At 39.8% G+C, this 23,507-nt stretch overlaps 1 protein-coding gene across 1 annotated transcript in view; it reads left to right on the top strand.

Moving 5' to 3' along the window:
- Positions 1-23,507, top strand: part of GLUD1 (glutamate dehydrogenase 1) — a 41,126-nt gene that overhangs the window by 16,145 nt on the left and 1,474 nt on the right. The window contains exons 2-11 of the mRNA XM_024561237.3: positions 4,224-4,304; positions 4,841-4,896; positions 5,650-5,713; positions 9,037-9,131; positions 13,332-13,511; positions 16,713-16,850; positions 17,027-17,164; positions 17,568-17,772; positions 18,584-18,675; positions 22,595-22,657. Of these exons, the coding sequence (XP_024417005.2) occupies positions 4,224-4,304; positions 4,841-4,896; positions 5,650-5,713; positions 9,037-9,131; positions 13,332-13,511; positions 16,713-16,850; positions 17,027-17,164; positions 17,568-17,772; positions 18,584-18,675; positions 22,595-22,657 (1,112 nt within the window). The remainder of the gene's footprint in view (positions 1-4,223; positions 4,305-4,840; positions 4,897-5,649; positions 5,714-9,036; positions 9,132-13,331; positions 13,512-16,712; positions 16,851-17,026; positions 17,165-17,567; positions 17,773-18,583; positions 18,676-22,594; positions 22,658-23,507) is intronic.

The raw sequence follows: 23,507 nt of genomic DNA, 5'->3' as shown, positions 1-23,507 counted from the left end.
TGGAGGTTCCTAAGCCTCTCCTCATTTTTATGAATTCTTTTTTCTTCATTCTGTTGTGGTTGAATGCTTATTTCTTCCTTCTGTACCAAACTGTTGATTTGAGTCCCGGTTTCCTTCCCTTTACTGTTGTTTCTCTACATTTCTCTTCATTTCACTTTTCATAGCCTTGAGTTATTCCTCCATTTTGCGACCATACTCAGCCATTTCTGTGAGCATCCTGATTACCAGTGTTTTGAACTCTGCATCTGATAGGTCGGCTGTCTCTTCATCACTTAACTCTAATTTTGGAGTTTGATCTGTTCTTTCATTAGGGCCATATTTTTTTGTCTCAGTGCAGCTATTACGTTGTAAGGGGTGGAGCCTTAGGTATTGGCCAGTGCGGGGCAACCCAGGTTGCTGCCTTGTGGCATAGTATATGGGGGAGGGCTCCAGAGGGAACAATGCCACTTGCTCAGACCTTGTCTGGCTTTCAGTCACTTCTCCCTCTACCCACAAGCAAATTGGGCCCTTCTGGTGCCAAATCTTGGGTGGGTGGGTTTGTGTATGTTCTAGGAGGCTAGAAGTTTCTCTCACCACTGCAACCCCCACAGATTTTTAGTGCCAGAGGTTTTAGGCTTATATCCCTGCGGTGGAACCCTGGGTTGTGTGGTCTCTCTTGCTCCCCAGTTTTTCTTCCCGGTTATCTGCACACAAATGTGTGACCACCCAGTCCTCTAGCCACCTTGCAGCGTGTCCTCTCTACCCCACCTGCCCATCTCCACCCCTCCTACCAATCTGAATCAGTATATCTTCTTTAACTCCTTTGTTGTTGGACTCCATACAGTTTGATTTTCTGACAGTTTTGGTTACTTTTTGTTTTGCAGTTTGTTGTTGTCCTTCTTTTGGTTGTGCAAGGAGGCACGGTGTGTCTACCCATGCCTCCATCTTGGTTGGAAATCCTATAACCAGTGTTTTGAACTCTGCATCTAATAGATTGCTTACCTCCATTCTGTTTAGTTCTTTTTCTGGAATTTTGATCTGTTCTTTCATTTGTGCCATGTTTCTTTGTCTCCTTAATTTGGCAGCCTCCATGTGTTTGTTTCTATGCATTAGGTGGAGCTGCTCTGATTCCTGTCTTGGTAGCGTGGTCTAATGTAGTAGGTGTCCTATGTGATCCAGTGATACAACCTCCCCTATCACACAGGGTATACTCCCTGTGTGGGCTGAGTACACCCTCCTGTTGTAGTTGAGCGTTGGTGCTGTTGACAGGTTAATGGAAGGGATTTACCCAGGCCAGTCAGCTGCCAGGATTGGCTGTGACCACTGACCACCAACCTCTGCCCTCTGTGGACAATCAGCTATGCAGGGGCAGGGTGTTGGTTCTCCAGTATGGTCTGTAGCTGTCCACTGGGTGTGCAGGCTCTGGGTTTCCCCGGGTCATATAGGCCAAGGTCAGTCCCCACCTGTGTTTGCCCAGAGCCACCCTGTATGAGCTATAAAGCAACCTGCGGATGGCTGCTACTTGTGCTGTGCTTGGACATTTGCAGGTGAAGCCAAGCTGTGAACCTAGTCTGGCTACTGCTAGTGCCAGGCATGGGCCACTTAGCAAGAGGTACAGGGGGCTGGGACTAACTGAGGCCAGCTGTTGCTACGAAGCATGAGCCAAGACCAGCCATTCTTATGGAAAAACCACTGTGAACAGCTTGGGTGGGCCTCTAAGTTGGGTGGGGGCCGAGCCTTAGGGGATCTCCAAGGTAGGGCAAACTGTGTTAGCCAGGTTGATGGAGTCTGTTGGAGGCAGGGTTTCAGAGGAGGAACAGTGGCCTCTGCCCACCTTTCTGTCCGGAAGAAAGCTGTCCCCCAGCTCTCACCTTGTTTCCAGACACTTCAGTTCCTCCCCATATGCCACCGGTGCCTTTCAAGCTGCTGCCTCAGCATGAAGCTCAGAAGGAATAAGTCTAACTAATTCTATGTGCAGGTTCTCTAAGAGGAACTGCTTCCAGAAGTTCCTTCCAGCAACACAATCCCTGCTGGTTTTTGCTGCCAGAAGTTATGGGGAGTTAATCTTCCTAGCACTGGGATCCTGGGCTGTGGAGCCTGGTGTGGGGCTGGGACTCCTCGCCCCTGAGATATCCCTCTCGAATTTTTATTCACCACATGTGGGCATCTCTGTGTCTCCTCCCCTCCTACCAGTCTGGATGACTGTGGTCTCTGGTCTCTCTAATGCCGTAGTTTTTGGACCTCCATTCAACTTGATTTCTGATGGTTATCATTCTTAAAATTTTAATAACAGGTAAATTTATTCCACAAGTATTTTGAGAACCTATTACATGTAAGATATAGTTGTTCTAAGAGGTCACCTTTCTCAATATAATCATTTATTTTTGCAATAGGCCAAGAAAATATGTTCATCTCAGAATTTGCTCTTTATGATTACGTATACAAAAGATAGAATTCTCTTAAAACAGATCATCTATGTATAAATAGATGTTTTCTGAGATATAAGAAACTAGCTTTTAAAAATGACTAAGACCCTGACCTGGTAGCTCAGTTGGTTGGAGCATTGTCTGTACACCAAAAGGTTGTGGGTTCGACTCCTGGTCAGGGCACATACCTAGGTTGCAGGTTTGGTCCCCGGTTGGAGGCATGTATGGGAGGCAACCAATCAATGTCTCTCTCTCTCTCTCTCTCTCTCTCTCTCTCTCACTCTCACTCTCTCTCTCACCCCCCCTTCCTCCCTCCCCACCTCTCTCACTTTAAAATCAATAAATATATCCTTGGGTGAGGACGTTTTCAAAAAATGACTAGAGAAGTTTTCTGAAACTGCTAGTTCATTTGATACTGTATATTTCTATCTGAAAACTTTTTTCCCCAGAATTCTTTGAGATGTGCCTGGGTTCCTTATTTCTTGCTACTCTCAGTGGAAATAGTAACCAACCTCATCCAGATACCTTTCATCACACACAAACACAGGGTCAGGAAGCCCCAACCAGCGTGCAGTCAGACGCAGCCTCATTCAGGCCTTCTTCCTTGGGGTCAAGAGGCAGTGGACTGTGGAATATGCAATGTGGCTTAACTCTGCAAAACTTAGAAGGGTGATTGGCCAAAACCCCTAAAGCCAAAGTAGTGGGCATACCTAATTTAATTTCTCTTTCCCCTCTACCAAACACCTATACTTCTAAACATGGGCATTGAGACTTAGAGTTTTCTGTTTGCTTGGCCACCTCCCAGAGTCCTTGCAGAAAAACCGAAAAGAATTGCTCATCCCCAGGAACTGCTCAGCTTCCTCATTTCTTGGTTGACAGAGACTAGCAGCCCTGGCCCATGTGGCTCAATTGGTTGGAGCCTCATCAGGTAACCAAAGGATTGCAGGTTCAATCCCTGGTCTGGGGATGTACAGTCCAGGTCCTGGCATGTATAGGAGGCAACCAATTGATCAATCGATCTCTCTCTCTCTCAGTCTCCCTCTCTCCCTCCTTCCCTCTTCCTCCCCTCTCCCTTCCCTCTGCCCCCTCTCAAATCAATGAGAAAAAGATACATCCTTGGGTGAGGATTAAAAAAAGAAGCCAGCACTGGTTGAGGGAAGTTATAGGTAAGGCTCTCTGAGTATACCCATTTAAAGCTAAAACTTCTATTTAGATATCTGATACCCAAGTTGAATCTGTCGAACTTGTTGACTATCCATTTACCCATATCTATGTTATCAGAAAGCAAAATTCTTGAGCTCCCTGCTACCAAATTACCCAGTCCAAAAAGTGTCAATAAAAGAAAAATACAGTCTTTGCTGAGGTAGTCGCCTTCATAAAAGTATTAAAAAACCTTCATTTGAAGGTAATTTTCTTGTGAAATCATAGTTGCTATTACATCTCATTGGGTTGTAAGTTTTTGAAGGACAGGACTAGTTCTTATTCCTTTTTGAATCCCCAGAAACTCTTATTTGATGCTCTTAGCTACTCCTTCCAGAAAGCAAAAACTGGACTTCAACACCAGTCTTTTTCTCTTGGCTATCAGAATACTTCAAATCCAGGGCTCATCCTATAGCTCTTTCTGCACGGCTACTTAGCAGCTTTTCCTTTTGACATTTCATACTGACTTTTCATCATAAGCTACTTTGGAAGTAACCAGGATGTACAATGTACAAAGTGTGGACATTTTCAATTTGTAGCATTTTTTTAACCTGTCAGAAGGATGTTCTAAATGCATCCCCTTCTTTTCACACCCCTCCCTTTTTTTAACACTACCAGGTATTCGATACAGCACTGATGTGAGTGTAGATGAAGTAAAAGCCTTGGCTTCTCTGATGACATATAAGTGTGCGGTAGTTGGTAAGTGGTCTCCTTTGTTGTTACCTAATAAGAATTCTTTGGGGCAGTATGTTTATATATAAGGCCAATTTTAATATGTTAGAGAAATAGACTATCAGAACTGATTTTTTTGTTCGTTTCACAGTTTAAAGCTTACATCATTTTTCAATTAATGTTAAGATTTAGTCTTTTTAAATGGGGGACTTTTTATAGCAACGAATTGAATTTTTTTAAATGTAAACCTTTGTTTAAAGCCCTTTTTATATTCTATACATAAGACCAAATCATCATAGAAGGACAATAAATTTGCTTTTACTTTCAGAAGTAGCAGAGTATACTGATTAAATATACATTGTAACTTGCCTAAGCTTATAATTTCTGTTTACTAGAATTTTAAAGTATAACACTTTAGAAGAAATCAATATGGATTTATTGCCTGAATTTTCTGAAATTAAAGCTTAAGGCATTACACATTTTTATAATATTGCGTAGTGCTTTCTTCCTTTTTCATTTATAAACCTTTATACGGAATAACAACTTCTAGCCTTCTATTTCAGATGTGCCATTTGGGGGTGCCAAAGCTGGTGTTAAGATCAATCCGAAGAACTATACTGTAAGTATCAAAATGACATTTGTGCACGTGGTACATTTACAAAGGATTAGAAATTACTAGGTTTCTGTGTGTCCCCCATACCAGTGACATTAATGGTCTCTATTACTTTTAAAAGGAGTGGAAAAACAAGTAAATAATTAACTCATTGAATGTTTGCCATATAAAAGGTCACCCGCTTAACATCAATGCCCTTTTTCATTTTCTTACTTGGTTAAAAGGTAATTAATATCTTCATATTCCTAGGCAGTTATATCCATGTTCATAAATTATAGTGACTGAGATTTTTGTATCAGGATCTCAAGATTCTAGTGGCAAGTACCTTAATTAATCTGGTAAAAATCTTATTATTTATTAGTTCCAAAATGAGCTAATTGTTACTGTATTTTATAGTACCAAATTAACATCTATATACAAACATAATAAGTATATATGATTTCATTATTTTAAAAATTTTCCCTTCAAATGAAATCTTACCATAGGGATTGCTCACAGAGTCTTACATTAATAAAGAGAACAGGAACTGGGATTTGAGTCCTAGTTCTACTCTGTTGTTTGTATAAGCTAATTTCTGTTCTCTTTATTTTCTTATCTTTAAAATGGAAATGCCTGCTTTATGGGCTGCTCTGAGACCAAGAAAATATATGAAAGTGTCCTATAAATAGAAATATGATACAACTATTTTCTCTACAAGTGGCTTTTCTGTTAAAGTTTTTTTTATTGAATTTGTTTGTATTTATTTATTTTTCTTTACAGGATAATGAATTGGAAAAGATCACAAGGAGGTTCACCATGGAACTGGCTAAGAAGGGGTTTATTGGTATGTGTTGCCATGTAGGTTTCCCCATAGAATGGGACTGTCTGAAAAGTAATTGTCTTAATTTGAACCCTTGTTTTTATTTATACATGAATGGATAGAGTTGCCCTTTTGCAGGTTCTGTGATACATATGGTGAGATACCTAGATATATTTATGATGCACCCCTACTAGAAAAGTTCAGGGGCCCAGTATGCAATGTGGACACCAGGAGAGGTCACATCCACCTCTTCTCCCTGTACATAGTAAAGGTTTTTGGTCACTATAATAACACTGTATGATCCCTATTGCAACTTCCAGAAAGACCAAGGGCATACTTTTAGGAACTAAATAATACCTGTTTTATAAACATTTTTTAATGTGTAAAAAGCAGTTTTGCACATCCTGTTGTTCTGGTAGCGGTAAGGTATCTCATGCCTTTGGAATTGGAGGGTTAAACGTGCCTTTGCCTTCAAAGCAGTGGGCACAGGCAGAGAGGTGGGGAGGCTCACACTGATGGCTTACGCTGCCATCACTAACTGATTTTGCAGATTCCTGAGATTCTTATTGTTCTGCCAGGAGATTTTGCCAGACTAAATTTCTGAAGGTACTGATCTTCATTTGGTTGATGTTTTTGTATCATATTAATTACTATTTGTGTCATATGTTCTTTTTGTGAGATAGGAATATTCTTTTCTGTGATGTATAAGTATTCATCAATCTCTTAATTTTCAAGCACTGAGTCTTTCTATATATTTGTTACTCTAGAAATATTCTGATTTGTTTAAAAAAATAAACCAAATTACTTAGTAGAATAGTTGCCTTCTCAACATAGTTAAACTAAAAAGAACTAACTAAAGGAAAAGGAAAGAAAATCTACTTCTCTTTTCCTGCCCCTGTGTTTTTCTTCCCCAGTATTTCCCCCACTGTTGATAAGTTCCTATGAACTTAAGATTCATGTTCAGCCTATTGATAGCCTTCATAATTTTTTATAGTATATTTCTTCTTCTTTTAAATCTCAAAGTATTTAAGAACCTTGAGTGGTTTCATACTTTATTCAGTTGTATTTATTGCCCATTATTCAGAGTATATTCAGCTTAATTTTCTGTATATTGACATGTATCTCAGAGTTCCAAAGGTTAAAAACCGATTCATTGAAACACTGAAAGCTTATGTACCAACAATTTGACTTCTTTGCTTATATGCAGAAGCCTCATTTCTCATCAGCCCACAGTGCCTCTAAACTAGACCTCTGGACTTAGAAATCTTCATTGAACAAGACAGAAGCAAAAGGATTTCTTTCTCTCCTTCCGGGGCACAGAACTATTCCTGGGCAAACTGGTGGAATTGATGTTATTTCTCTGTTGTTTTCTGACTCCCCTGTAACCATATTAACTGTTCTAGTCCATGAACACTGAATGTCTTCCCATTTGTTTAGGTCTTTAATTTCTTTCAGTGATATTTTGTAGTTTTCAATATACAAGTCTTACACTCCTTTTTCAAAATTTGTTCATAAGTATTTTATTCTTTTTGATGCTGTTCAGAGGAATATTGTTCTGCAGGATAAAGTTTGTAAAAGATTGGCATTAATTCTGTTGTGTGAGTTTAGATATCACCCTTATAAACTGTTAAGTTTATAATCATTTGCTTCATAAACCTTGTTAAAAAAAAGCATCCTAATGTCTTCAGTAGAGCGCTTTTGTCAGAGGGTGAGACTAGAATATGGCATTAATCCTTCCAAGTATGAGAGTTGTATGGGGTGAAGATGGGTTTGAAGAGTAAGACTTCATGAGATGTATAAGATGCCTACGAAAAGGTACAAGGGCATAGAGTTACAGATTGGGTAGGGGAGGTGGGCTGTAGTATAAAAAGCAACCTTGACCATTTCAAAGTTGTCTTACGCTGGTTCTGTGTCCATTATATCATAACTTGTACAAAAAAGTCCAGTACCTAGGACCTTGGCCCCTGAAATGTAAAAGAATATTAAAATGTACCTTATATTGATGGTTAAAAAGTAAAAATTATAGGAAAAACTTGAGCCCTGGGTGGTGTGGCTCAGTGGATTAAGTGATGCCCTGCCAACCGAAAGGTTTAATTCCCAGTCAGGACACACGCCTGGGTTGCAGTCCAGGTCACCAGTTGGGGGCATGGGAGAGGCAACCGATCAATCTTTCACACCAATGTTACTCTTTCTCTCTTCCCCTCTCTCTAAAAATAAATAAATAAAATATTTTTAAATTAAAAAAAATAGAAAAAACTTGAGTTCTTAGAACAAACTTTATTTTGGGTAAGACTTAATAGTTTTACCAAGCTGTGTTTTTCTTTTTGTAATGATACGAGTTTGTATTATACAATTGAAACAATTGTATAATAAGGCTGAAATCCAAACATAATGAGCAAGTTTGTGCATCTTTTTCCAAACTGCACACATATGCACATGGAAATATATGCATAGATATTATAAATATACAGAGAGAGTTATGTAAATGGGAACATATACATGGTATGTGAGACTTACATATTTCCTCATGTCTGTTTTGGTGATGATGCCAAGTCATTTACATGGACATACATCATCCTTTTATTCTCACTATTTTTGATAGAAGTATTTCTACATGTTTCTGCCTTTACAGATTTGAGTGAGCATCATTTACCACATTTTTATCTGAATCTCACTATGGCCATCAGTAGTGTGTTGTCAATGGTACCTGTTGCTGCTTTGAGCTAACTTGTTACCCTCCAGGTTTTTAGTTGACTGTGATTGGAGAAATTGAAAGCCAGGGCCTAAAACTTTATATACACTTAGTAAAGCTTTGGATAATAGTCAAAGCAGCATTTGGTTATGGGTAGTAGTAATATGGGGCTTACACAATTGCTTTAGCAATGTGTCTTTTTTTGTTCCTTCTTTTTCTATACACTGAGGAGGGCATACACCCCCAGTAAAGGGTGTGTTATGTCATACACATATACTCTCAAACCATAGCAATCTTATTCATCAGGGCAAGATGGTATTGTTATGTCTGATTGCAGTTTTAAGGAACTGAGGTCAAAGACTTGCCTATGCTTGCACATACAGAAGTCCTATAGAGTGGTTATGTCTGTGCATAGCTGTCTTCCAAGTAAATGCCAGTGGGAGAAAGTTCCATGTAATATTGTGGATGTATAAATTCGGAAGTAAATCATTTAATACATATAATAAACATTTCTTTGACTTCAATTAGTTACCTAAATGAAATCTTTAAAGTTTTCTAGCCATGGAAGCTTTGTTACAGAGAATTACAAGGATCTTTTTGTTTGACATGAGTTTATCTTCAAAATTGGTTCAGTGTCCTTTCCCTGTGCTCCCAGGTCCTGGCATTGACGTGCCTGCCCCAGACATGAGCACAGGCGAGCGGGAGATGTCCTGGATTGCTGACACCTATGCGAGTACCATAGGGCACTATGTAAGTACCCACCAAAAGGCCTAAGGCTTCATTTGCTATCTCTGAGAAATAACAATTTATATTACATGAGAAAGTAGAGAATCCACTGGGTTTATTACCTCCCCTTTAATCATATCTTGATTTGCGTGTTACTTTACTTCTCTCTGTGTTCTTATAAATGTAGTAAACATGGATTGAGCTTTTTCTTAGATGCCACCCTGTCATGGGTGCTGGAGTGGGACCTTCAGAGAAGGATCACCTACGTGGGCAATACACTGTCCTAAGATACTAGAAAAGAAATAAAGAAGCTTTCATTTCTGACTTTTTCTTTAAGAGCTTTATTTAAAGAGAAATTAAGACACATAAGCAAATAAGGTATGGAGATAGTGTGATACAAGGTTAGAGAGTTACGGTTTCTGAAACAAGGGTTCCTGGAGGAGGTATTTGAACTAGAGCTTGAAAATGGATAGAATTTGAACATAGGGATTGTCTGAAGGTAAGACATATTTAGAAAGGTTATAAGATAGTGAAGAGGTAAGTGGACCAGGACAAAAATATTAACCCCTGGTGTTTTGTTGTGCCTGTTAGAGGGGAACCTTTGATGCTGACCCTTCCTGAGGGGACGTTGGGCTGTACTAGAGCAAAGAGAGAAACTCCTTCATAGCCCAGGAGCCACAGGGGCTGGGGAGAAGCATTGGCACCTGGCAGAGATTAGGCCAGACTGGATAGGATGGATGTATGGGATCAAGGAACAGGACAATATTCAGTTAGAGAGAACCAAAAGGACTTGAATGTAGGGACAGAGCAGAAGTGGTTCCACTAATACAGAACACAAGAAGAAAAACTTTGTCTCTAAAGGGATGAAACCCTGAAAAGCAAACATTTAAGTAAGAGGAAGAGAAATGGAATTGAAAAAGACATCCATTTGAAATATATGCAGAGTACCTACTATGTGCAAGACTAAGTATAAGCAAGGTGTTCAGTGCTATTGGGATGGATACTAGAAGTTTCAATGCTATGAAAAGAATAATGGGAGCCTGACCAATTCTTTGAAGGTAAGATTAGAAAAGGCTTCTTTGAAGATGAGTAGACATCAGGGCAGGACAAGGGCTAGAGGCTGGAGGAAGCACCTGGGTAAAGGATCTGATATGCAAAAGAGGTAAACTTGAGAGAAGACCATGGTCATGAGAGCAGAGAGTGAGATTGTAGGGCCCAAGAGAGGCCAGCAAAGGGGGGTCAGTCCAGGTTATCACCCTATCGGTGACTGCAGGACTTGGATCTTTGTCCCATAAACGGAGGGAAACTGATGATGTGCTAATTATGAGTGGGTGTGTGACACAGCTGAGTGCACATTTTAAGATTCACTCTGTGTGACAGAGAATGGGATTGTTGGGGGGCAGGAGCCCAGAAAGAGAGGTGATATTAGCCTGCCCTAGCTTTGGAGACAAATGGGCAGATTGAAGAATGATTTAAGGAAGAAAGCACTCAGTTGTAAAAGAATGAGAAACACCAAGGGCTGCGTGTTGTGGGTGTTGAGGGAGGGAGGAAGTTTCTGAAGAGACACCAACCAGTTCAGCAACAGGCTTATCCTCAGAGCAGTGATTTGGGAGCCAAACTGCAAGGGTGAGTCGAGAGAGAGAGAGAGAGAGAGAGAGAGAGAGAGAGAGAGAGAGAGAGAGAGAGAGAGAGAGAGAGAGAGAAGTAGGGTGTTAAGAGCAGCTTCCTCTTTAAGGAAAATGCACTAGAGAAAAGCAGAAGGAAGACAACTAGAAAGATGGCTATTGTCCAAAGAAGAAGATTTCTGTTGTTCATTCAGCATTTGATTGGCTTTGGGCCACAAATTCATTGGTGCAAGACATAGATGATATAAGAGAAATATGGGATGGTAGATGTAGCAAAATCTTCCGAGGGAATAAAGGCCTAGACAGTTTTTTAAGGGCCTTAGAGGAAAGATCGACCTTAGAGAAGAGGAAGAATATTTTTCATCTTGAGGGGGAGGAAGGAGGCTATGGCATCCAGTGGAGGAATTTGGAGCTCAGTCTCATTTCCTGAAAAGTGCAGTCTGTGTTGGGAGCACGGGCATAAGCCTGGATTCTAGAACTTGCTCCTTTGCACACCAGCTCTGTGACCTGTGACAAGTACCTCTGTTTCCTTATATGTAAAATGGCAACAATAATAGTACTTACTTCATGGGAGTCATGAGAATTAAGTCAATAATAATAATACAATGTACTTAAAATAGTACCCAGCCCTTAGTAAGCACAAAAAAATAAACTTTATATATACCACATCGTGTCAACTACACACATCCCCTGATATAAAACAGAGCAGTATGAGACACTTCAAAGAATTTTGATTTCCCAGAAATGATGTTTTTCCATGTTACCTTTTTACGTTCAGTGAGCTCTGGGTATGGTCTCTTGTTCTTTTGTTCTTTTTAAGCAAGACACTAGATTGATGAATACAAAGTAGTAGGCAAGCATATTGTTATTCATAGCTCATTCTCAGTGGTGACAGCAAAAGAAAGTTTTGCCACACTCTGGCAGCTAAAACCTTGGACTATACTGGTAACGGACATTTTCTTCTTCAAATGATAAATTCAAAATCAGGACTTCAGGAAGCCATAGTTTTTGTTACTTATTTCCGGATGTGAACCTAAACCACACAGCTCCTTTGGTCTAGTCCCACCTGGAAGAGCCAGTGTTGGAGGGAGAGTTCATTCTCCTCCCTGGGCTTCCAGGACACGGGTATGCTGGGGAGCTGGGCGCTGGCACCACGCCTGACCTCGCAGCGGACTGCTGTCAGCTCCAGCACTTGCACTCCCACCGTTTAAAAGCACTTGGCACTAGGTTTGCAGTTCTGTATTCATAAGTGTTAATTATTCATGGAAAAAACAACTGTGGGAAAACTACTAATTCTGTACATCACTTTACTAGACTGCTTTTTTAAACAATCTTATTCTTTTTGTTGCCAATTATACAAGTAATACAGTTCTTGGTATCTCTGTAAAAATATTTAAACAATATGGAAAAACACCAAATTACTTTTTAACACAACCTAGCTAGGACATATATTGGAGCTTGGGGATAAGGTATGAAGCAAGGCACTTTATCTTGTTTCACATGGATAGCAACTTGCTTTAACTTTATTAAGTAGTTACGAGCTTTACCTACTGATGTACAATGCTTTCTTCATTTTATATAGATTTCCTATATATATAACAGAACTTTTTCTAGTTTCTTCTCTCACTAATCAATTTCTCTATTCTGTTCCGGTTGCTGCAGTTTATGGTGTATTTCATACTGTGAAGGAAAGCCTTCCCAAACCCTTTCACCTTTTTTCTAATTATACTTATTTCTGAACAAGAATATACGCACATCAGTTCAGGGTACAGAAAGGTGGTGGTAAAGACTGTTGCCCTTCCACCTCACTTCCCAGACTGAACCACTGACACCAGAGGTATTCTGTGGGCCTCTGTGTCCTACCCACATGTACTTTTATTTTAACCTAAAATGATACCATGCTATTTACAAAAAATATATATATATTCCTAGAAGTAGAATATTGTGGTTGGTGGGCATTTTTATTTTGGTAAGTATTCCAAATTACCCCAACGCCCCCTAATTACTTTGTTGTCTTTTTTTTTCCTTGACTACTTTTGCTGACCCACTGTTTTAGGTGAACTTGAGTATTTTCTTTTAAAGCCTTCTTTAAGTGGCATTTTATTGAATTTATAAATTAATTTGACAGAAGAATATCTTTACACCACCAAGTCTTCCCATTCAAGAATACCACCATGCCTCTTCCTGTCTTAAGCTCTGTTTTGGTGACATACTCAAGTCTTAATGGTAGATTTTAACACACTTAAGGGTAGGGTGTACCCTGATTTAGAGAGGCTAAGTAAGCATTGAAAGAATAATAGTTTTAAAATGAACTATCTCTATTTTTGTGACATTGTTATTTGTACATATTTGGTGTTAAAGTTGTAAACACCTGTTTCTCCCATTGGAGAATATAGTGTACTTGTACGCATTTTCCGGCAACAGAAATCTTGAAAAGTGAAGCATGTCCCTCTTGATGAAAGTGTCCCTTAAACACCACCTGATGAGTGTAGTATAGTTAAATGAGAATGTGTTCTGGCTCCAATCTTTCATGACATTGGTTCATTATATGAAATTCTCCTTAAGATTTTATCACTGAAGTTTTGACTTTCTCGTGCAGGATATTAATGCCCATGCCTGTGTCACTGGTAAGCCCATCAGTCAGGGTGGAATCCATGGACGGATCTCTGCTACTGGCCGGGGAGTTTTCCATGGGATTGAAAACTTCATCAATGAAGCTTCTTACATGAGCATTTTAGGAATGACACCAGGATTTGGAGATAAAACATTTGTTGTTCAGGTAAAATTATTGTTTCTTAAAGAATAACTGATATATGTAAAGTAAGTTTTTTAATGTTTTTAGATTTGCAATTTTAAAGATTTGATTCTTTTGAATCTTGAAGATATTTTTTAATATATTTATTGATTATGCTGTTACAGTTGTCCCATTTCCCCCCCTCACTTCACTCCATCCTGCCCACCCCCTCCCTCCCACATTCCCCCCCCATAGTTCATGTCCATGGGTCATACATATAAGTTCTTTGGCTCCCACATTTCCTATACTATTCTTACCCTCCCCTTGTCTCTTTTCTACCTACCATTTATGCTACTTACTCTCTGTACCTTTCCCCCATCTCTCCCCCTCCCACTCCGCTATTGATAACCCTCCATGTGATCTCCATTTCTGTGGTTCTGTTTCTGTTCTAGTTGTTTGCTTAGTTTGCTTTTGTTTTCGTTTTAGGTGTGGTTGTTAATAACTGAGTTTGCTGTCATTTTTACTGTTCATATTTTTTATCTTCTTTTTCTTAGATAAATCGCTTTAACATTTTATATAAGGGTTTGGAGATGATGAACTCCTTTGACTTGACCTTATCTGGGAAGCACTTTATCGGCCCTTCCATTCTAAATGATAGCTTTGCTGGACAGAGTCATCTTGGATGTAGGTCCTTGCCTTTCTTGACTTCAAATACTTCTTTCCAGCCCCTTCTTGCCTATAAGGTCTCTTTTGAGAAATCAGCTGGCTGTCTTATGGGAACTCCTTTGTAGGTAACTGTGTCCTTTTCTCTTGCTGCTTCTGAGATTCTCTCCTTCTTGTTTCATCTTGGCTAATGTAATTATGATGTGCCTTGGTGTGTTCCTCCTTGGGTCCAGCTTCTTTGGGACTCTCTGAGCTTCCTGGACTTCTTGGAAGTCTATTTCCTTTGCCAGATTAGAGAAGTTCTCCTTCATTGTTTGTTCAAATAAGTTTTCAATTTTCTGTTCTTCCTCTTCTCCTTCTGGCACCCCTATAATTCGGATGTTGGAACGTTTGAAGATGTCCTGGAGGTTCCTAAGCCTCTCCTCATTTTTTTGAATTCTTGTTTCTTCATTCTTTTCTGGTTGGGTGTTTCTTTCTTCCTTCTGGTCCACATCGTTGATTTGAGTCCCAGTTTCCTTCGCCTCACTATTGGTTCCCTGTACATTTTCCTTTGTTTCTCTTAGCATAGCCTTCATTTTTTCATCTAATTTGTGACCAAATTCAACCAATTCTGTAAGCTTCCTGGTTACCAGTGTTTTGAACTGTGCATCTGATAGGTTGGCTATCTCTTCGTTGCTTAGTTGTATTTTTTTCTGGAGCTTTGATCTGTTCTTTCATTTGGGCCATTTTTTTTTTTTTCTTGGTGCACCTGTTACATAAAAGGGCAGAGCCTTAGGTGTCCACCAGGGCAGGGTAATGCTGGTTGCTGCACTGTGACGCTGTATGGGGGGGGAGGGTCCAATAGGGAGTGATGGCACTTGCTGTACTCTCTGCTGGTTTTCAGTCACTCCTCTACCCACAATCAAATTGGGCCCTTTTGGTGCTGCTTCCCAGGTGGGTGGGTGTGTGTACATTCTAGGCCCCTGTAGGTCTCTCCAAGGAACTGTCCTGTGAGGCTGGGAGTTTCTCCTGCTGCTGCCTCAACCCCCAAGGGTGTTTTCAATCAGAGGTTTGAGGCTTTATTTCCTACGCTGGAGCCCTGGGTTGGAGCCCTGGGTTTCGTGGTCTGTTTTCGCTCCCCCACCTTCCCCCCCGGTTTATCTATGCACGAATGTGGGGCTATAGGGGCCGCCAGCCACCACCTTGTGGGGTCTGCTAGCTGCAGCCTAGTCTGCCCTGTTCCACAATCTGCCACCTTGCTGGGTCCACCAGCCGCCACCTTGATGCGAGTCCTCGCCACCCCAGCTGCCTGTCTCCACCCTCCTACCAGTCTGGATGAATGTTTCTTCTTTATTTCCTTGATTGTCAGACTTCCATACAGTTCTATTTTCTGTCAGTTCTGGTTGTTTTTTGTTTTTTGTTTTAAGTTGTTGTTTTCCTTTTGGTTGTGCGAGGAGGCACAGTGTGTCTACGTATGCCTCCATCTTGGCCAGAAGTCTGAATCTTGAAGATTTTAGAATGGTTGTTTATCTCTCGGATGCATATGAGGGGGGGGCCCTCCAAAAAATGGAATTATCTTCTGGAGGGCAAGCCTCTTTTAGAACAGGCTTCCCCCACTAGGTGAATGTTCTAGGAACCCATCTATATCAGTGTACCAGCTGGCATTGATGTGAGAAGCTCTGTTCAGCTTCAGTGAATTTTTTTTTTGAAGACAGTCTTTCAACACATGCCCACACTGCGCTGAGCGTTGAGCAGTTTTTGACCAAAAAATGGCATGACACCCATGCCCCACCCTCTCTATTCTTCCAATCTCACCCCAAGCAATGTTTTTTGTTTCCCCGGATGAAAATAGTCCTCAAAGGGAAACATTTTGCCAGTATGGAAGAGGAGAAACAAAAAAACGGCAGAACTAAAAGGCATCAAAAGCGACAAGTTCAAAAACCATTTTGAACAGTGGGAAAAAACATCTTGGTAGGTGTATTGCATTAAATGGAGAGTACTTTTAAAGTGACTGAAGTTTGAACACGGAATAATAAATACACAATTTTCTATAAATAAATTCCGGGGGGATTTTTGGGTCCCCGCTTCTATGAAACTATCACCAACTTCTTTTGATCGATATTTGAATTGAAACTGTATCCAGAAGGGAAAGTCTCTTAAACTATTAGAGGTAAAGGATTTAGTTGGTATTTGATTATTTTTCTTAAAGGAATTAAGTTGAGTGTTACTTGAAAATAGAATTCATATTTCTCCCGATTAGTGATTACCTTTTTATAGCCACAGGATAGGAATCTGGTCATCAAGGACTGAGGACCTGGGTGGTATGCTTGACACCACTGTCATTTCTTTTTAAGTCTACAAGGCCAAACTAAACTTCTTCAGGACTCATTGTAAAAGATATCAAAGGGTTTGGTCCCACATTTTTAAACATAGATATTTATTGTTGAAGAGAGGCCATTTAGTTAGTTCATTGTTGCTTTTGGCCGAAAGATTTTGACAATTACTTTTAACAGAATGTCAGATGCATTGGTCAGAATATGACTCTTACCATCTATCTGTGGTGGGAATTTGATTTTTTGTGTCATATATAATTGTTCTTTACAGGGATTTGGTAATGTGGGCCTGCACTCGATGAGATATTTGCATCGCTTTGGTGCTAAATGTATTGGTGTTGGTGAATCTGATGGGAGTATATGGAATCCAGATGGTATTGACCCAAAGGAACTGGAAGACTTCAAATTGGTATGTTAACCTAATATATGAATAGTTTAATAACTACACTGAATATTGTAAAGTTGCAGTGAGTTTTATTTAAATGTATTTGCTTTAAAGATAACTTTGTCTTCATATCAAAAGCACTAAACATTAGCATTTAAACTCTAGTGCAGTTGTTAATTCTGATTTTCAATCAATTACAGCAACATGGGTCAATCCTGGGCTTCCCCAAGGCAAAGGTTTATGAAGGGAGCATCTTAGAGGCCGACTGTGATATACTGATCCCTGCTGCCAGTGAGAAGCAGCTGACCAAGTCCAATGCACCCAGAATCAAAGCCAAGGTAAAAGCAGAATGGAGACTGGGTTCAACCTTACCAGTGTGGATGACATTGAACGTCACAGAAAGGTGCTCATTGGGTATCCTTTTTTTTTAAACAGCAATTTATTGAGATACAATACACATACCATACAATTCACCCAAATGTACAATAATGGCTTTTAGTATACGTGGAGTTGTGCAGTCATCACCATGGGTTTCCTCTTAAACTAAACTTGCAAAAAGTAGTTATGGAAATAGGTGGAAAAAATTTTTATATACTTTAGAGCAAAATGACTTATTATTTGATTTCAACTCAAATTACTCTTTTCTCTACAACTCCCTACCCTTAAATGCACATCCCTTGAGCTCAGTGGAGGGGATTTGGTGGTGGCATTGGTATTTCTCTATGTTCCTGACTCTTACAGATCATTGCTGAAGGTGCCAATGGGCCGACAACTCCAGAAGCTGATAAGATTTTTCTGGAGAGGAACATCATGGTTATTCCAGACCTCTACCTGAATGCTGGAGGAGTGACAGTGTCTTACTTTGAATGGCTGAAGAACCTAAATCATGTCAGCTATGGCCGTTTGACCTTCAAATATGAAAGGGATTCTAACTACCACTTGCTCAGTAAGTTCTGATGAAATTGGTCTCCAAAAATAAATAATCGTGTGGGCCAGCTTAGAAGGATGGAAAAGCCTAAATTTAAGACTAGTTTCCTTTTGTAATCCTAAAGAATTTAAATTAACTTCAGTACAGAAAACTATTGTATTTTGTCTCATGAGTCTTAGACCAAAAATATACAATTTCTTTATAGATAATCAATATATTACCTCTATCCAGTAGGTTTATATTCAAATATTCTATGGTGTAATGTTCCAAGAACATAACCTACAAGTTAGTAATAGAAAGAGTATCATTTTAAACTATGAACTTCTGTTGATGCGCATCCCATTTTTGCCTCTGGTTGCTCTTAGTAAAGGCCCATTTAGTGACAAGAATATTTTAGTCTTCTGATGAGAGTATTGTTTTACTTTGACTGGAGTAGGCTCCAGAGTTAACAGTAGAATTTTCATCAAGCTGAAATAAGACCAAGACCTCCAACCGAGCTCCTTCACTCAGCCCGCTCAGGATCTGGGTGAAGTGATCCATCTAGTTCCTTTTCTTTTTTCCCTCAGCAATTTCTTTTTTTAAGAGCCAAGGAAAAACCCTGGTAATGGGTGTTATGGAAACAGAGCAGTGACCTAAATTCACATTTATGTAGGAATTTAGCCAAGTGCTTTATTCCTTTTAAATGATTAACCCTTTCATGTCATTTAGTGTTGAAGGTTTCTACGACTCTTGGATTAGGGGTCGTGGGTATAGTTTTGGACAAATTTTGGTTCTACTTTATTTTTTTTCTACTAGCAATGTTTTATCTTCATATCTTGGCTTTTCATAGTGTCTGTTCAAGAGAGTTTGGAAAGAAAATTTGGAAAGCACGGTGGAACTATCCCTGTTGTGCCCACAGCAGAGTTCCAGGACAGGATATCGGTGAGTGTGCTTGTGACGGAGTTTCATTTAACACACACTACCCGCTCTCTTCAGACTCAGGTCAAGTGGGCTGAGCCTTTAGTCAACCTGATAGTAATTATATGACTTGTATGTGCTTCGTGCCTTCCTCTTTCACTACGTACGTTCTGAAAATGGAGTGAGAATCCTAGTGCAAGATAAATAAATAATGGTTCTCCTTTTGGTACTTTTTGCAGTACAGATGACTCAACCAAGTGATTTTAATGTAGTTGTAAAGAATTATATTATGTGTTTTAACTCTTTTAAGCTTCTGAGAAATAAAAAGAATTGAAAAGTAAACATTAGATAGAACTATATTAAAAAATTATAATTGCTATATGAATACAAATAAGAGTTAAAACAGATTAGAAAGGATATCTTATGTTAATTAACTATTGACAGGGTCCATTAATAATGCATAGACATCACAAAGAGAATTTCTTCACCAGTAAGTGACAGAAGATATGGGAAACAAAGGCAGAGGAAATAGGCCTAGAAAAAAATGTTTAACCTCACTGTTAAAAAATACAAATTAATATATTAAACTAGCAAAAATAAAAATGCATCTTATATTCACCATGTCTATGGTGAAGCAACTGTATCTTTATTCTGATAACAATGCAGATTGGTACACAGCTCTTTGGAAAAATGTAAGCATTATTAAAGTGTTTCTACCCTTACACCTAATAACGTCCCTTCTGGGAATTTATCCTAAGAAGATAATTCTAAAGGAGAAGAGTGGCTCCAGGCGAGATGATGTCATTGAAACTGTATGTACAGTTTTTAAAATTCGTTTTGATATAAATGGCAGGAAAATGGCTAAATTATATCTTATGAAATGAAATAGCCATGGAAAATAACAAGATTATATCAGCAATTTTCATCCTTTTTCATCTAATTACTAAAATTATGCAGCATACCAAAAAATATATTTTTTGCCAACCCAACCCCCCAAAAGGTATAATTTTGATTATTTCACACTGGATGGCTATTGTTGGGTGTTGTTATTTTTATTATTTGACAGACTGAGGGAAAGAGGTCAATGGCCCCTGACTAAATAGTCAGGTATTGCATGTTTTGAAAATTCTCGGAGCACACCAGTTGAAATCGCTGTACTATATGTAACCATGGGGGAAAGTTAACAGTTTTGTTTTGAAGATGTTTTGCCACCCTGGGTTCTAACTGTTCTCCTAAATGAATCTTCCTCTTTCCCAGAGCCATGTCTCTGTTAGTTGTGGTCCCTCTGTCTGAAATGCCCTAACCCCCTCCTTGCCTAAATATCACCGCATCTCTGAGGCCTTCCCTGAAAGTGCCCTCTGCATACATCCTTCCATCACCAGTAACTACAGTGCTTTGGCAGGACTGGTGCTGCTCTTCACTGGCTTCTTGCTCCTCCCAGTGGTCACCACATGTCTTAGCACCTACCTGGCACATACCAGTCACTCAGATTGAAACCTCCAGAGGGAGTATAGAAAGAGGGCAGCTAATTAGTTAGGAAAATAGCTATGGTGACTTTCCTTTTATCCTTTAAAGTAATCATTGCCCAATATATTCATCTCCCAATTTTCAAATGCTATCAGTGCTTCTAATTTTAGACTTCAGTGTTATTTCTCCACCTCTTACCTATTACAGGAGTCTTACAATAAAGTGTTCTTTTCCAGCTCCTCTCTTCTTCCCTCTTCCCCAACCATGTTCTAGCCCTTCCAGGACCTAATCACTGATCTTACCATCTTTTCACTGTCTCTCATCGCCCCCTATTGTCTTCAGTTCTCTTCTTATCTAACTTAAATTCCATGTTCTGTCACCACGATGACTCCCTTGTCTAGTTTTGCTCCGTCATACCCCTTGTTAACACCTGAACCCTGATAAAACCTAAATCTCTGCCCCCTCCATACCTGTACCTCACTAGCTGGAGGCCTTGCTGACTGTTCAATCCTAACCACTAACCTCCAGTAGGCTCTTAGAGCTGCCCAGCAGTTGTACTGCTTTTCCTTGTTCCATTTATTTTCTCATTTCCTGAATGAATGTCACATTTTCTCCTCTCCTGCATTCCAACTTAAGACCTGGTATATGTTCTCAGAGAAAATTGAAGCAGTTAGAGAACTTCCCCATGAACCCAGCTCCTAGTATCCATACCCTCTCTTATGTCATCTCTCCTCTTGTTACAGTTGAACTCTCTGTACTTCCATCTGAGCCCAAGTCTTGTTCGGGGCATTGCATGGCCTGTTTTCAACTTACAAAATGCACAGTTCAAGCAGTCTTCCCCTCTCTTCTGTATCATTAGTCCTCCCTCTGTTCAGTCATTTCTATCAGTGTACCAAATGCTGTCTTAAAAAAGTACAAATTTTAATCTCCCTTCCTCTTCCAGGTCTTGCTGTTTTTATTTCCCTTAGAGCAAACCTTCTTAAGAGTTGTATATACTCTGTGCCCAGTTCTTCTATACTTGAAATTACTCTTGATTCCCATCATTCCACTGAAACTGTTCTTGTCAAGGTACCAGTGACATCAGCCCCGCCAAATCCAATGGGCATCTCTCAGTCCTCCTCTTCCTTCACCTGTCCACAGCTGTTGTCACAGTGATCACTCCATCCTAAAATATAACATTTTCTTTTCTTACCTTCCCGGATACCACATTCACCTGGTTTTCTCCCTGCTTCACTAGCGCCTCCTGGTCAGCTCTCCACTTGTTTAACATTGGAGGGACTTTGTTTCTGAACCAGTTCTCTGTTTGAATTCAAAAACTCTGTTCTTAGTATATTGGTTTGAGAGGGGTTGCAAAACATTGATTTGGTGTTCCTCTTACTTATGCATATTCATTGATTTATTCTTGTGTGTTTTCTGACTGAGGATTGAACTCACAACCCTGGCATATAGGGATGAGGCTCTAACCAACTGCCTGTCCAGCAGGGCTGAGGTCAAAATTTTGATGATCTCACCCAGCCTCATGGTTTTAAGTCCCAAGTATATGCTATCTCTTCCCACCAAAATATAAACTCCATGAGAACAGAGAATTTTCATTATTGTTTTCTGCTGTGTCCCCAGTGCCTAACATATAGTAGGTTCTCAGTAAATTTGGTGGATGAATGATTGAATCAGGGAAACAGCAGTGTTCCACCTGTAAAGCAAAATTTTTTCCTCTTCCTAACTTGGTAGAACAAAATAAAGACTAACCTAGATGTGTCTTGGTGTGCATGCCCACACTCAATCCACTGAGCTACACCAGCCATGGCGAAATATACCTTCTTAATTGAGTAGAATGTTAATTGAATGAAGTTCAGCATAGATAACTTATTTTGGTGACCCACTTTTTAAGTTTTTATCTGGCATATCAGGATATGTGTTTGATAGCTATATATGTCATATTAGGAATGGTGGTAATAGTTAATTGTCCTAAAATTTTAGAAAGTGTTCCAAAACAGAAAGCAACCTATTGAAACAAACTGACTTATAGAGATAATTGGCATAGGAAAGAGATGAGCTGGCTTGGTAGTCAAAGGCCCTGAGTTGTATCCCAGCTCTGAAAATAGCTATTCATAAACTTGCCCAACTTCTCTGGTTAACAGTTCCCTCATCAGTAGAATTAGGGGGGTTAATTAGCACTGCTAACACTCATGCAGCCTCAAAAGTTGGAGACACTGCTGAATATAGAGTCAGGATTCTACCCCAGAGCTACTGTTGAGGTGGGCAGATGCCTCTCTGTGCCGTATTGAGTCCCTTTTTGAGGACTGGAAATGTATGCCCTGCGACGTGAACAATGGAACCTGTTGCTGTGGTGCAGCTGCATCTCAGGGGGCCAGTGCTGATCTCACCGCTTGCCCTCATCTTTCTTGGTTCATACTTTTCTGTGATCATTTTTTTACCCTGTAAGATCTTATAAATTTATGTTCTTTTTTCCTGATAGGGGGCATCCGAGAAAGACATCGTGCACTCTGGTTTAGCTTACACCATGGAGCGCTCAGCCCGGGTACGTGTGCACATGCTCTTTGTGTTTCTGCCAGTGACATGAAGGGTGCCCCGTCTTCTCAGCCACCAGATTCTGTATGCAGAAGCACATGCTGTGATTGCATGTGCGGCAATGGAAAACCACTGTCTGCTTACATGTCCCTTATTTGTGTACAAAATACATGCTTTTTCAGTCTTAAATGATGAACAGTCTTTTTAAGGTCTTCAGTGTGTTTACCAGGCATATGGAAATAAATAATAATACCAAGTTAGGAGGGGGTGATGTTTGGCAGTTAGCTAAATATCAAGTAGTCAGCCAAAGTGGGTTGCAACTCAGTGCACGCTCCATTATAGCTACAGGGAGCTACCTCACAATAGAATTTGATATAAATAAAAGGTTTTTTGATCACTTGATCCTTATTTCAAGTCCTTACACACAGCTTTAGTCTAGTTTTCTTAATTTTTTTTGGAATTCAAATTCTGTGCACTTTGCTTTAAGTTGAAATAGCACAGATGGATATTAAGAAGGTTGTGTTTGTTGTTGTTAACCTTTTGAGATGTAATTTACATACCCGTTTAAATTTTACCCTTTTAAAGTGTACAGTTCAGCAGCCTTGAATATACTCACCCACCTATGTAGGCATCACTGCTAACTCCGGAACATTTTCCTCACCTCCTCCTTAGTTTGTTTAAATTATCAAAAAGTACGTCAGGTGAATTCACTCCAGATAACAGGATGTCTAAAGGACACAGAGACAGCTCATACCTAAAATTCTAAACAGCAACTTCTTCCTGCTACCTAGATAGTGGTTTGTTTAATTCCAGACAGTTGTCCTCTATTACCTGAGTAGTTTCCTTGGCTTCCAAAGTCC

This window comes from Desmodus rotundus, chromosome 4 (genome assembly GCF_022682495.2).
Source record: "Desmodus rotundus isolate HL8 chromosome 4, HLdesRot8A.1, whole genome shotgun sequence".
NCBI lineage: Eukaryota > Metazoa > Chordata > Mammalia > Chiroptera > Phyllostomidae > Desmodus > Desmodus rotundus.
This window is presented reverse-complemented; position numbering and strand designations above follow the sequence as displayed.